Source organism: Myotis daubentonii, chromosome 12 (genome assembly GCF_963259705.1).
Source record: "Myotis daubentonii chromosome 12, mMyoDau2.1, whole genome shotgun sequence".
Classification (NCBI taxonomy): Eukaryota; Metazoa; Chordata; class Mammalia; order Chiroptera; family Vespertilionidae; genus Myotis; species Myotis daubentonii.
Window position 1 is genome coordinate 54,717,657 of NC_081851.1, and position 13,834 is coordinate 54,731,490.

The 13,834-nt window shown below is 52.4% G+C and overlaps 1 protein-coding gene across 1 annotated transcript in view; it reads left to right on the forward strand.

Annotated features, from left to right (window-relative positions):
• Nucleotides 1–1,941: 1,941 nt before the first annotated feature.
• KCNK12 (potassium two pore domain channel subfamily K member 12) overlaps nt 1,942–13,834 on the forward strand; it is a 40,220-nt gene continuing 28,327 nt past the window's right edge. Inside the window, exon 1 of the mRNA XM_059659897.1 lies at nt 1,942–3,411. Within this exon, the coding sequence (XP_059515880.1) occupies nt 3,021–3,411 (391 nt within the window). The 5' untranslated portion in view covers nt 1,942–3,020. The remainder of the gene's footprint in view (nt 3,412–13,834) is intronic.

The following is a 13,834-nucleotide window of genomic DNA, read 5'->3' on the forward strand; positions in this document are numbered from 1 at the left end:
TGAGGTAGCAAGGCCCTATCCTTAGGAAGCTATAGTAGCAATGCAGGGCTGAAGCAAAGGCATTAGGATAGCCGGCTGGAATCCAGTGACTTAAATGTTGCTTCAGTGGGCAAAAGTGTCATTCATCATGGGGCTGGTTCCCCAAAGGACCTAGGCGTATGTGCAGGCAACTCATCATTTTGCTATTATAAAAACTGATTAGGTCATTCAGAGTGGAAATTGATGCCAGAGGTTTGACGCTAATCAGGCTAGAATAACAAGCTGGGGAATGAGACAGGTCCCTGCCAACTGGGCAAGGAGCTGGTCTAGAGGCACAGAACACTGCAGGGAAGCACTCTGTCCCTGCCCTGGGAGTCTGGGAGGTCTGACAATGCCCTTCAGCTGCATCAGAGACTCCAGGGCAAGCTCCTAGAATGACATTTCTCAGGGCTTCTGTCAGAGGTTGGCCAGTCAAGTGGAATCTGGCCTCAGAGGTCCATGTCTGGGCCATCCTCCCTGCTGAAGGAGCTTGTAGAGATGGGGGTATGCATGGATGGGGGAACTGGCTGGGATGATACCAGTGAGAGCCTAGGGGAGCCAAAGTCTTGGGGTGGGGGAGAGATAGATAAGATAGATAGATGGATGGATGGATAGATAGATAGATAGATAGATAGATAGATAGATAGACAGATAGATAGACAGATAGATAGAAGATTGAAGTACATTTTGCCAATAGTAACAATAGTCTGCTGCAGTGGAAATAACTTGTGCTTGTATAAGATGAAATGTTCTCCTACTCACACAAAGGCTCCTCTGCCCCTTTCTAAGAAAAATCATTGCAAAACTAGCCACATGCCACCCAGTGCCAAGATGCCTGATTCTGACTATAGTGATGGTGGAATCTCTCCCTATCGGTCCCCTCCCTGACACAGGAGCAGTTGGCTCCATCTACACCCTGGAAACACTTCTAGGATGATCCAAGACTCCAGTGTGTCCTGGTTTGAGAAAATCAATGTTCCAAGTGAGATGCTGTTCAGCTTTCAGACAGCTCCTCCTCCCTCTACCCCCGTGTCTGCACTTGGGGCATGGGGTCAGAGGGCCCAGTGAGTGGTGGGACCACTGTGAGCACCCTGATCCTTAGGGGACTGACACTGTTGCCAGTCTGGGTCGACCTTAGCTTGAATGTTTTTTAGGGTGGAGACCAGACAGCCAGGTATTTGGAGTGGTAGGCCAGGTTTGCATTTTGCTGAAGTTCACCCACCTAGGGTATCTAAGCAGTCACCATTATTATCTTTTATCTTCTGTCATCTGTGTAGTTTCATCATCATCAGGGTCTCCCTCTCTTGTGGAAGGAGAACGGACAGAAAAGAGGTGTTCCTCACCACAGAACTTTGTGACCCAGCGTGCAACTCACCGGCAGAGAAGCTCTTGCAATAATAGCACAGAGCACCCTCGTTTCTCCAGTAGCCGCAGTGCATAGGGAGCGATGATGCCCCCCCCCCCCAAGAGCACATCCCTCACCTGCAGGCACAGGTGGGTGGGGGGCAGTTAATGAGTTCTCTGTACACCTCCTCTAACACCCTGCCGCAGCCAGGTTCTTATCCAGGCTCCCGACCCCGGGCTGTTGGGTCCTGGGAGCTGGGGTGGGAGAGGAGGTCCAAGCAGCAGGGTGGGCCTGGACGCTTCCTCCTCCGTGGCACCTGGGTCCCCTGTTCGTGCTTGACTCCTACCCTGTCTCTATTCCTCAGCATCCCCGCCCGGTCAGCACGCTGCTTCAGTGACTGCACCTGCCCCCGATTGGGGGGAGATAAGAGGCAGAAAGGAAGAGAGAGCGTTTGGGGAACACAGCGCAGCAGGGTGACTGGCCTCCCCCCGGCGCGGTGGGTCGCCGCAGCCCTGGAGCCGCCACCCCGCCGCTGCGGCACCGATGCGCTGTCCGCGGTGCTGACGCCGGCCGCCCCGCTCGGTGGAGAGAGGGAGGAGATGCCCTCATTCCTCGGTCGCCCCGACTCCTTCCCAAACGGGATCATTTCCTCCAAAGGGGCCCTCCGAGACCTGGCACTGCGGACGGATCCAGGAAGGAGAAGCGAGCGGAAGGAAACTTAAACTTCGGACTGGAGCCCGAGAGACGCGGTATGAGGAGACCCCCCCCCAGCCCCTGAGACCGCAGGGCATCATCAAATTGAGCAAAGTTTGGCAGCAGCTTGGAGATAAGGGAGGAATTCTGGAGACGAGGCGCCCCCGGCGGGGTGGTAGCAAGCACCGCAGTCGCGACACCTGCTTTGATGCCCCGCATTAGTGCCTCCAGGGCGACAGGGAGGCGGGAGGCATCGCAGCAGCGCAACTCCCCACTCCTTTCCTTTCTTCCTTACTCCCCCCACCCCCACCCCAACACCCCGCCCCAGGCGCTGGTGACTCCGCCTCTCCGTGCCGGGCGGTTCTCTGGCTGGAGCTGGAAAGGGAGCGCTTCCCAGGACTCAGCTCGGTGCTGAGGCTGAGAAGCCGACGCCGCTAGCTCAGGCCCGGGGGCGGGAGCTGGACTGCCCGCGCAACCCGCGCCTGGGAGCTGCGGACCCGGGAACGCCTGATGGGACGCCCCCAGGGGTTCTGTTCGCACCCTGCTGCCAAGTCCCAGTCCTAGGCGCCCGGGCGCACAGCCCGCCCGGCCACAGCCCGCGGCCTGACTGGAGGGGAGTATGCGGCCCCGGGCCCCACGGCCACCGGCCACAGGGCGGCGGGGACCTAGCTGCAGAGCCCCGCGCCCGAGGGCGGCGGGCGAGGAACCGCGGAGGCCAGCGAGTCGTCGGGGCAAGAAGACGAGCGCCCCAGCCCGGGCTCCGGAAGGGCTGCGGGACCTGTGTGCGGCCTGAGCGCCGAGGAGGAGGCGGAGGCGCCCGCCGTCCAGGCTCTGGAGAGACTGTGAGGGGCTCCGCAGCAGCCCCGGACCCCCGGCCACCATCCTCACGTTTCTGCTCCCACGGGGGGGATGCCGCGGCCCGGGCCCCGAGCACCGCCCCGGCCCCGGGGCTGAGCTCCGGACCATGTCCTCCCGCAGCCCCCGGCCCCCGCCCCGCCGCTGCCGCCGCCGCCTGCCGCGTCCCTCCTGCTGCTGCTGCTGTTGCCGCCGCTCGCACCTCAACGAGGACACGGGGCGCTTCGTGCTGCTGGCGGCGCTCATCGGCCTCTACCTGGTGGCGGGCGCCACAGTCTTCTCGGCGCTGGAGAGCCCGGGCGAGGCGGAGGCGCGGGCGCGCTGGGGCGCCACCCTGCGCAACTTCAGCGCGGCGCACGGAGTGGCGGAGCCGGAGCTGCGCGCCTTCCTTCGGCACTACGAGGCCGCGCTGGCCGCCGGCGTCCGAGCCGACGCGCTGCGCCCGCGCTGGGACTTCCCCGGCGCTTTCTACTTCGTGGGCACCGTGGTATCCACCATAGGTGAGCAGCACGCCCCGCTCGCGTTCCCTCTCCGCACCATTCACCTGCTGCCCTTTCCCATGCTGGGCGGCTGAGTCCGCGTCCAGCAGCTACCCCGTCTCTCCGAATGCCCCATTGCCTACTTTCTTCTCGCCCTCTCTTCTTCGCCCAGGCCCCTCCTTCGGCCTCTTCTCTCTCTTAACTGGCTTCTGGTGCGGGAGGCCCCTCCCTGGAGCTTACCCAGCGAAGACTCTCCTGGCAGCGTGGCCGGATGGGGTGGAATCCTCACCCCGGCACTGGCAGACCCGGGGGCCGCCTGCGCTCCAGCACCTGCCCCCTCCATGCCTGAACCTCTGTGCGACTCGTTTTTCCTCTATAAAGGACCTGTGAGCACCTGGGCCTTCTGCTTCCTTTCTATTTCTCACCGCCCCCCGCCCCTCCCGCCGCCTCAGTTTCTTCATATAAATAATTTGGAAAGCCCCTTCTCTCCATTCAGCGTTTTACTCTCCTCTTCTCTCTCCCTTTTTCCACGAGTTCTCCCCTCAGCATCCTCTAGCCCAGCGGTTCTCAACTTGTGGGTCGCCAACCTGTGGGTCGCGACCCCTTTGGGGGTCGAACGACCCTTTCACAGGGGTTGCCTAAGGCCATCGGAAAACACATATATAATTACATATTGTTTTGTGATTAATCACTATGCTTTGTGTTCAATTTGTAACAATGAAAATACATCCTGCATATCAGATATTTACATTACGATTCCTAACAGTAGCAAAATTACAGTTATGAAGTAGCAATGAAAATAATTTTATGGTTGGGGGTCACCTCAACATGAGGAATTGTATTAAAGGGTCGTGGCATTAGGAAGGTTGAGAACCACTGCTCTAGCCCTTTTATCCGAGCAATGCGACCACTCTCCCCAGAATCTCTTTCCTAGATCCCCTTCCCACCTGCTTTTCCTAGAGTCCACACTGCCCCCTCCTCACAGAAAAGCTGGGCGACTTGGAGGCCAGACGTCAGCTCCTCTTGTTCTGGGCCACCCTTGGTTTTCTCTCCCTCCTCTGCACGCCCTCCTCCCACCCCCAACTTTCCCTCCAATTTCTCGACTGCTCGTCTTTGCTACCTTGACACTTTTTCCAACCAATAGCAGCACCAAGGGGTAACTTGGGCAGGGTGTGTGTGTGTGTGGGGGGGGTAGTATCTCTATACTTGCCATCATCCCTTCTCTCTTTTTTTACAAAAAATATTTTTATTGATTTCAGAGAGGGAGAGAGAGATAGAAACATCAATGATGAGAGAGAATCATTGATTGGCTGTCTCCTGCATGCCCCACATTGGGGATCAAGCCCGTAACCCTGGCATGTGCCCTGACCGGGAATCAAACTGAGGCCTCCTGATTCATAGGTTGATGCTCAACCACTGAGCCATGCTGGCCAAGCTCCTTCTTTCTTTTTGGTATAAACAGCTCATGGTTTCGCCACCTTACAAAAAATGTTTTGTAAGTACTCTTTGAGGCCCCCTACTTTTCCCCCTCCCCCTCCTCTGAGCTTCTTCTGTAGAGATCTGGGAGCCACCACTGCTCCCCATTCCACCCACCCTCTCTTCTCCTTTCACCCACTTTCCCCATTTCCCCCATCTCCATGGCCCCTGGGTGTCACCTGAAACAGACCTCCTTCCCAGTTACTGTACAGGGTGCAGAGTAAACACAAGCTTTCATTTTGGCAAAATTGTGTGTGTGTCCAATCCTGCTTGGAGTCCCAGAGTGGGAGAAGGCACTGGGCTGTTTGGACCTCTAGTAGTTTTGGAGGAGGGGGCTGGATTCACTGGGCTGAGAAGTGAGGATTTCATAGACACGCCTTCCATGGGTGGGTTCTGGTCTGGCTTGGTATGCCAGCCTAGGCTGGGGAGCACAGACTAACTGACCAGCGTAAGCCATCACTGATGGCTGCTGGGAGGCATCCATGCGCAGGATGTGAGCAGCTGGAGATGTCTCGCTCAGTGTGTATGTATCGTTTACTAAAGGGCTTCCTTTCCTTCAATGATTTTTCATGTGTCATGCTTGATCTGATTATTTTAAACTAAAAAAGGCAAATATGGCCCAATTCCAACGCACAAATTGGATAAAAATACCCTTTAAAAGCCATATCATGTTGTTATGGAGATTGAAGATATAAAATGACCCCCTCAAAAAAATCCCCTTTAAAGAGCTGCATCAAGTTGCTATAGCAACTAGAGTGTTTTTTTTTAAGTGCTTTAAAAGTACTGAGGATGCTTCGTCCTGAAGGATGACATCATGTGTTCATAGCTCATTATTGATGTGTGCTCCTCCTTTTGTAAACACACCTTTTGCTCTCCTCCACCTAGACACACACCTGTGCACATATTGGAAGGCCACAGCATTTCTCTCCCAGTGACAAAGGAAAAGGTTAGCAGGATCCTCTTTCCCTATGGGCTGTGAGTTCATACAGACCGGGCCCCATTCCTGGGACCTGCTGTCTCGGCTTCTTTGATAAGCTCCCATCAATTTCTTCATTCACTGCCCAGCCATAGCTTCAAAAGCTTCTCTCAAGCTTTCTGCACAAAAAATCAAGTCAGTGTTTTGGCAAATTGTTCCAAGCCCCAGCCTTTAATCTACTGGCAGGAATGGCTGTTCTTTAGGCAAGTGGAAAAGAACTATGTTCTCTTTCTCGATTTGTGTCTTTTGGATGTAGGCAAGCAGTGTAGGAGGGCTACACAGAAGCGTGTGGCTGTGTTACGAATGACCCAACATTGTTTTCCAAAATCTGCTACAGGAAAACATTCATCTCTGAGAGTTGCTGCACTCAGGGACCAGAACCTGCTTGTGGACAGCTCAGCACTGCATGAGCCCCTTGCAGGGATTGCCAAGATAGCAGCACGAGTAGCATGATCTGGGGCAGTGGTTCATGTTGGTCAGATAGGTTCTGCTGAATCCCAAAGTAGCATGATTGTCATTTCAGCCTTCTCTTGCAAAATATACTTGGATGCGATTTAAGTAAAGACCTACTTATGTCACTTTCTTTTCTGCTCACATCGTTCCTTCCCCTTAAATGCCCTGAGTCTTCAGAGACAATAATTACTATTACTGGTGCTTTTATGGATTCAGCCGCTCTGGGAGCCAAAACTCAGTCCAAAATGGGCACAGGATCCTCTATCTGCTACCTTGCCCAGTGAAGAGAGAAATTAGCGTGCACTCAGTTTTCTTTGATTAGTGACTATAACAGCATGAATGGTCCATGCAGCCGTGTGAACATTTTGAGTGTGTGTTGTGCAGACCCAGCTAAATGATTCATCTAGACCAGTGATGGCGAACCTATGACAAGCGTGTCAGAGGTGACACGCGAACTCATTTTTTTGGTTGATTTTTCTTTGTTAAATGGCATCTAAATATATAAAATAAATATCAAAAATATAAGTCTTTGTTTTACTATGGTTGCAAATATCAAAAAATTTCTATATGTGACACGGCACCAGAGTTAAGTTAGGGTTTTTCAAAATGCTGACACGCCGAGCTCAAAAGGTTCACCATCACTGATCTAGACTTTAGTATAGAAAAACCCTTCCTTCCTTCATTACATAAACATGATGTATGGTGTATGTTAGACCTGGTGCTATGTTTTGAATAATAAAGCTTATTCTACCAGGCAAAGGTGAAAGCATATTCCAACATGGGCCATTAAATCGATGATTAGAACAAGGAGGGGACCTTTGGTCCAGTCCCATGTAGCCCAGAATGTGAGGGCACTTGTCTCAGATCACAGTTAATTGTGTGTTCATCTGGGTCCAGAATCCAAGTTAAGTAGTGTTTGTTCTACCAATTTCATGCATATCATTGGGTTGCACATTCTTGTTTAAGACTGAAGTATTTAATAATGGATGTGTGGCCCTGGCCGGTGTGCTCCATGGTTAGAGTGTTGACCCTGGGCACTGAAGGGTCACAGGTTTGATTCCCGATCAAGGGCATGTACCTGGATTGCAGGTTCGAACCCCAGCCCCAGTTGGGGCATGTGCAGGAGGCAACAATCTCCAATCTCTCACATCGATGTATCTCTCTCTCTCTCTCTCTCTCTCTCTCTCTCTCTCTCTCTCTCCCCCCTTGTCCCTCCCTCCCTTCACTTTCTCTAAAATCAATGGAGAAAATATCCTCAGGTGAGGATTAGCAACAACAATACAAATAATGGATGTGTGGGTGTGGGTGTGCCCTTTCTCGAGCCATCAGGGCAGGGCTGGGCAGGAGGACGCTCTGTTGATCAGGCTGCCAACTAATTAAGTCCAGAGAAATCTTGAAGGAACAGGCTTACCTTAAAGGTCAGTCTGACTAGAAGCATCTGGCAGGTCTTAGACAGCTGGGAAGGCAAGATCCCACCGAAAAGGTCATCAGAGACTGGAATGCTAACAAGTGGGAAACATTCTAGTAAACTCTGATCCAAGGACAGAAGCCACTTGCTCGTGTGTGTGTGTGTGTGTGTGTGTGTGTGTGTGTGTGTGTGTGTGTTTGGGGGCAGAATTGGGCCTTCAGCTAGAGGGAGACATAGAGGGAAAGTTCAGGTGTGGCTGTATGTACCAAGGGTTAAATGGAACATCATGATGGGATAGAATGTTTGTCCTGACATTCGGTGTGAACAGGGTCCCATATCCAGAGCTAGGCAGCTTGCAACTGTGTAGACACAAACGTGTGTCCACACAGCACAGACCCCGTGAGAAAATTTGCCTGTGATTGTTCAATAGTCGCTGAGGCTGTATAGCTCAATCTGAATAGAGCAAAATAAAACCAATTTTGTGGTCTAAATTACTCATATTGATTGCTTACACTGAACTGAAACCCTAAGTAATTATTTATCCCACTTATGCTACGCCACATATTCCGAAGGGGTTAAAATCAAGTTTGTTTTAATGTGAATGTATCCATTTATTCACCCCTCCATTTAACAAAGTAACTTATCATAGATGCATGTGTCGCCATTGGCATGTCGTTAACTGTGTGCCCTGTGACTACATGAAGTCCTGAAGTTAAAGATGGTGGCTTGTATCTTCTTAGTAGTAAGCAATATTGTTGGAGGCAATGCTCTAGCTCAAAGATATTTAAACAATTCAAAGAGTATTAATCCATCACTTGACATCCTAAAGGATGTTTTATTGGTTTACTTTGAAAAGATTAAAAAGAAACTCCCCACTGGGGTTTTAATTATGCAGCTGCTGTCAGATTTACACATAGGGAGGAACATATTTAAAAGTCTTTCTCAAATGGCAGCTTGATATAAACAGAAATCTTTTTACTTCTTTTTATTAGGATTTCTGGCAGCATATTTCAGCTATAAAGCTAAAACCATGGCTCTATAGATGAGATGGTGTAGGTATGAGACTTGTCACTTCCAGCACTGCATAATTTAGCTTGCAGCTTTCAAAATTAGGCACACTTAATTATTCAATTGTGAGATTAGTAACAAGTCCTAACTTTTTTTCTCATTTTTTAACATGGATTAAAAAAAATTTTTTTGGCTTCACAGGAAACATTATAAGACCGGAATATCACTACCACATTTGCATTAGACTTTCTTCTAACATGAATGTAATCCAGACAGAAGTGGTTCTGATACCAGGAATGAAATACATTGCCCAGAAGGAGAGCAACACCTTTCCTCGCTTATATTAATCTCATCAACTATTTTTTACTGAAAGACTAGAGGCCCGATGCACGAAATTTGTGCAAGAGTAGGCCTTCCTTCCCTCCAGCTGCTGGGAGGCACCCAGACCTGGGCTTCCCTCGCAGCCCCGGCTTCATCCAGAAGGTCGTCCGGAAGGACGTCAGGTCTAATTAGCATATTATCCTTTTATTATTATAGACTAGAGGCCTAGTGCACAGAAATTTGTGCACTGGCGGGGGAGGGTGGGGGGGTGTCCCTTAGCCCCACTTGTGCCCTCTCACAGTCTGGGACCCCTCGGGAGATAACCACCTGCTGGCTTAGGCCCGCTCCCCAGGTGGTAGATGGCAGGCCCGATCCCTCAATGCCTGCCCCTCCTCCCCGGATTGCGCACACGGCAGGGCCGATCCGGGGACCGGGGTGCCGCCCCAGGTCAGGTTGCACATGGGACACCTGGGCGGGCCGGCCGATTGCTGTTGCCCCTCCCGGCCGCCCCAGGTCGGGTTGCACACAGGATGCCCGGATGGAGACCGGGCAGGCTGGCCAATCGCTGCTGTGCCACACAGCCGCCCCTGGTCGGGTTGCACACTGACACTCGCCGCCCCCGGTCACAAATAGCAGGCCCAGATGGTGGCGGGGCAGGTGGGATGGCACTGTCCCACCCTGCCTGCAGTATGCAAATTAGCCTCCATCTTTGTTGGTGGTTAATTTGCATATCGTGCTGATTAGCCAATGGGAGGTGTAGCAAAGGTACGGTCGATTACCATGTTTGTCTATTATTAGATAGGATGATGCTATGACAACTTTTAAGGACACTTAGGGAAAAAGCGGTAGCATTAGATTTGAAGCTCTAGATGGAGAGCAGGAAATGCATTCTCATTCATTGCTCCATCCTCAGCTCCCAGCACTGGACCCAGACCATGGTAAACACTTGATAATTATTTATTCAAAGAATAAGACAGCAAGCCACTCATGATCCAACTGCCCTAACCCAACTCTTCATCTTTGCAGGTTCCTCTGCAGTTCTTTGTCACACCTTTTGTGGGGAGAAGGAAGGGAACTAACTGATCTGTTCCAGGGTGTTATCATCAGTGTTTCCCTGTTTCCACACAGCCTTCACATACCAATGTTAGTGGGTGCGTGATATGTATTCCATTTGGCTGATGTTCTATCATTTACTACCCCTGTTGCTGAGGGGCTGGGTGGTTCCCTGTCTGGGGCTATTTTTAGTAATGCCACAGTGATCATCTTTATGCAGGTGGCCTTTTCTTTTTGCAGTATCTCCTTGGGCTGAATTTCCAGCAGTGAAATTGCTGAGTCAATGGAACTGCTTGGTCTCTCTCCCGAGCTGAGCCTATACCTTTACAAAGCCTAGCAGAGACTGGACAGTTATGCAGCTAAATGTTTCATGGGTTCTTCATTTTCTTTTTAAGTATGCTTTTTATTGATTTGAGAGAGAGAGGAAGGGAGAGGTATAGAGAGATAGAAACATCAATGATGAGAGAGAAACATCAATCATCTGCATCCTGCATACCCACTACTGGGGATTGAGCCCACAACCTAGGTATGTGCCCTGACTGGGAGTCAAACCCACAATCTTTTGGTGTATAGAACAACACTCCAGTCAACTGAGCCACCTGGCCAGGGCCTTAGGTCTGTTCAAGGGTGAAGGTCAGTGCCCCCACCACCCCAACAATTATAGTGGGACTCCTTGCCATAGTATGGCTGCCTCAGACTTAGAGGAGCTGAGAGACAGAGCAAAAGGCCATGTGCCCCTGTGGTCACGCCCTGCCCAGGGTCTCCCTCAGACTTCTGTTCTCCCTTTGCTTCTACCCAGCTCCAGTGACTTTCTCAGGATGCAGGGTTGGGACAGGGGCTGCCAGTCAGCAAACCTGAAGGGGTGGGCGGGCACTGAGGTGAGCACCCTGAGCAATCTTGACCTCTGACCTCACCCGAGGCAGTGGCAGGATTTTTATGCAAGAAAGGTTGGGAAGGAGAGGGTCTTGAGACTATGAGATCATAAGACTTTCCACGGGATGGAGAACACCTTTGCACAGTACAGGGGAGGTGCTGGGAGAGAGGGGAGAGAGAACTGAAGTCCATTGGTCCACACCTCCAGCCAGCTCTTGGCTGTCACCCTTCCTTTCTGGCTCTGGCCCCAGAAGTTCTACCCTAAACCCTGCCATTCCCTAGCCAGCCACCAGGTCTAGCTCTTCCTTAGGGGAAGCTAGGCCTCCTCTGCCAGCCACCTGTGACTTTGGTGGAGGATGCTCTGGACCCTGTCTGTGAGTGCCACCTCCTCCCTGGGCTTGGGTTCCAGTCCCAACTCGGCCACTTACATGTGCTCCTGTCGAGCGGATGCACCTGTAACGTGGTTTCCTCTGTAAAGTGAGGATAACAGTGTTTCCGGCCCCATGGGGTAACTTTAAGTATGAATGAGCTAATCTGTGCACAGTGCCTGGCAAGCCCTCAGTAAGCATTAGCTGCCCAGAGCTGGGCTGGACCCGCTGGTGAACCCTGCGCTGCCTCGCTGCACAGGAGGGACCGGGGCATAGCTCATCCCCTGCGGCTCCCTGGCCACCGCACTCTGTGCCCAGCCCTCTGGGTCTCAGCCACCCCTGCAGTGTGGCATCTGCCTCATTCTGATTGGCCACTGTCTCTGGGGCATGTTGTGTCCTACTCTGTTACATAACTGGACTGGGAGGGTGCTTTGGAAAACGCATTTTCTTTGGTTCCTCAACTAGAATCTTTTAATAATTTCTCACATGTGTCTCTTTAATCTTTTTAAAGAACATATTTGGCAAATATTGAATGAGTGATGGAGTGGTGGGTTAAACCCCCAGTGCTTCTCTGTGCCCCCCACTCCCAGAACAGCGCCCTGTCTTGGTTTCTGGGTGGGCTGGGGCCTCTTGGCTGTGCTTGGACTTAGGGGGAGGTTGTGGAGCTGAGACCAGCAGAGAAGCCAGAGGTGGCTGGGGCCAGGCCCCCCCACACACCTCTGAGGTGGATCTGGTGTCAGGACGGCAGTGGAGGTCATGGAGGATGGCACTGCGGCAAACAGCCACATTGTGGTGGGAGCCACGGTGCTGCTCCAGGCCCCCAGGCCCTGGCCTCACCCTGCATGCTTCGCTCTGGGCTAACAGCTCCCCTGATGGGTGCAGAAAGCATTCCCAGTCAGAGGTCTCTGGGGGTAGATCAGGTGCCAGCATCTTCCTGCTCCATACTCCACCATGCCAGTGGCAAGGCCTTTGTTTTAGGGTTCAGGAGGGGTGACCGAAGCATCAGTGACCTCACTGATCGTCTCCCCACACGTGTGGGACCTGCTTGCCAGTTTACTGTACTGTGTTTTCACCCATGTTTACTCAGGAACCTCCCCAAAACTAATGAGGATGCTATTATTCCATTTCACAGATGAAGAGAGAGACTCAGAGAGGTTAAGTGACTTGCCTGGGGTCACACAGGAAGTGAGTCAATGCCAGGATAGAGGATTCAGGATGCTCAGCATCCTTTCTGCTGCCCTTGAGCATTACCACAAAGGGAGCAGAATCACATCCCAGTCAGATCTGCTGGGAGAAAGGGCAGGGAACCTGAGGGTGTGAAACAAGGGCTCAAGCACAGCTTAGAAACTTGGATTTGGCTGTGCTGTGCCCCTTGCAGCCCCAGTGGCTAGACTGAACTGGAGGCTGCCTTCTTTCTATCCTTCACACCCTCACCTCTCCGTGAGGGAGGCCGCCAGGCAGGAGAGGGTGGAAAGGCATGTGCTCTGTGCAGCTCACTGGAGCTCTGGAGCCTGTGTTGGAGCGAGTTTTAGAGGCCCCTTGCACCAAGCTGCTGCCCAGAGAGGGGACCCCGTGACTGGAGGGCTCTTAGCCTTGCATCTGGGATAGCAGCAGTGGGCAAGGAGAGGCGGAAACAGAAACCCAAATAAGCCAGGAAAGCCTGGGGACACGGCCCGCTCAGGCCCGGGCCTCCCAACAGCCAGCTGGTTTATGAGAGACTCTGCCCAAGGTCGTGTCCTGGAGGCACAACTGCCCGGATGTTAGGGGAATGCATGACACCAAGCACCTGCCAGTGCACGACCCTCTCTAGTCACTTACCTGCTGGCCATCCCCCCTCACCCCCTGCTCCACTTCACCCCAACCCCTCCCAGTCCCCACCTCAGTCCCCACCAAAACTCCTGGCATTTTGAGCCTCCAGGCCATTGCTCATGCTGTTCTCTCCACCTGGAATGCCCTTCCCCCTCTCTCCATCTTCTACTGCGTGAACTTGATCTTCAAGGCCCAGCTCGAATGGGGCCACTAGAATGAGACCACCTGTGAAGTCCCCCTTACTGCCCCCAGACTTAATGCTACGTGTTTGATTCTGTGCCATTTTCCCTGGCCATTATATAAGCCTCTGTTCAGTGGGGTGAGATATGTCAAAAGCTGGCCCAGGACCCCACACAGTGTCAGAAATTCCTTTCCTTTCTTCCTCTTCCAGATCAGGAGCTATGTCTCAGCAGTATTTATCACTGCCACGATTAATAACAGTAATAGCCATAATGGCAGCAGCTGTGCCTGAATGACTACTTAGGAAGAGGGCCCTGTGTCTGGAGATGCAGATCATGAAAGCAAAGAGGTAGTTTCTGTAAATCATGGGGCACAGTGCTTGGCACGAAGTGGTGATTGATCAGCGTATGTTGAATGGATGGAATAAATAAATGAGTGTGACTGCTGGGGGGTGGGGGTGGGGGGTGGAAAAGGCTGGGCCCAGGCCAGGCTCCAAGAACCTCCCAGCTCCTTGCTCTC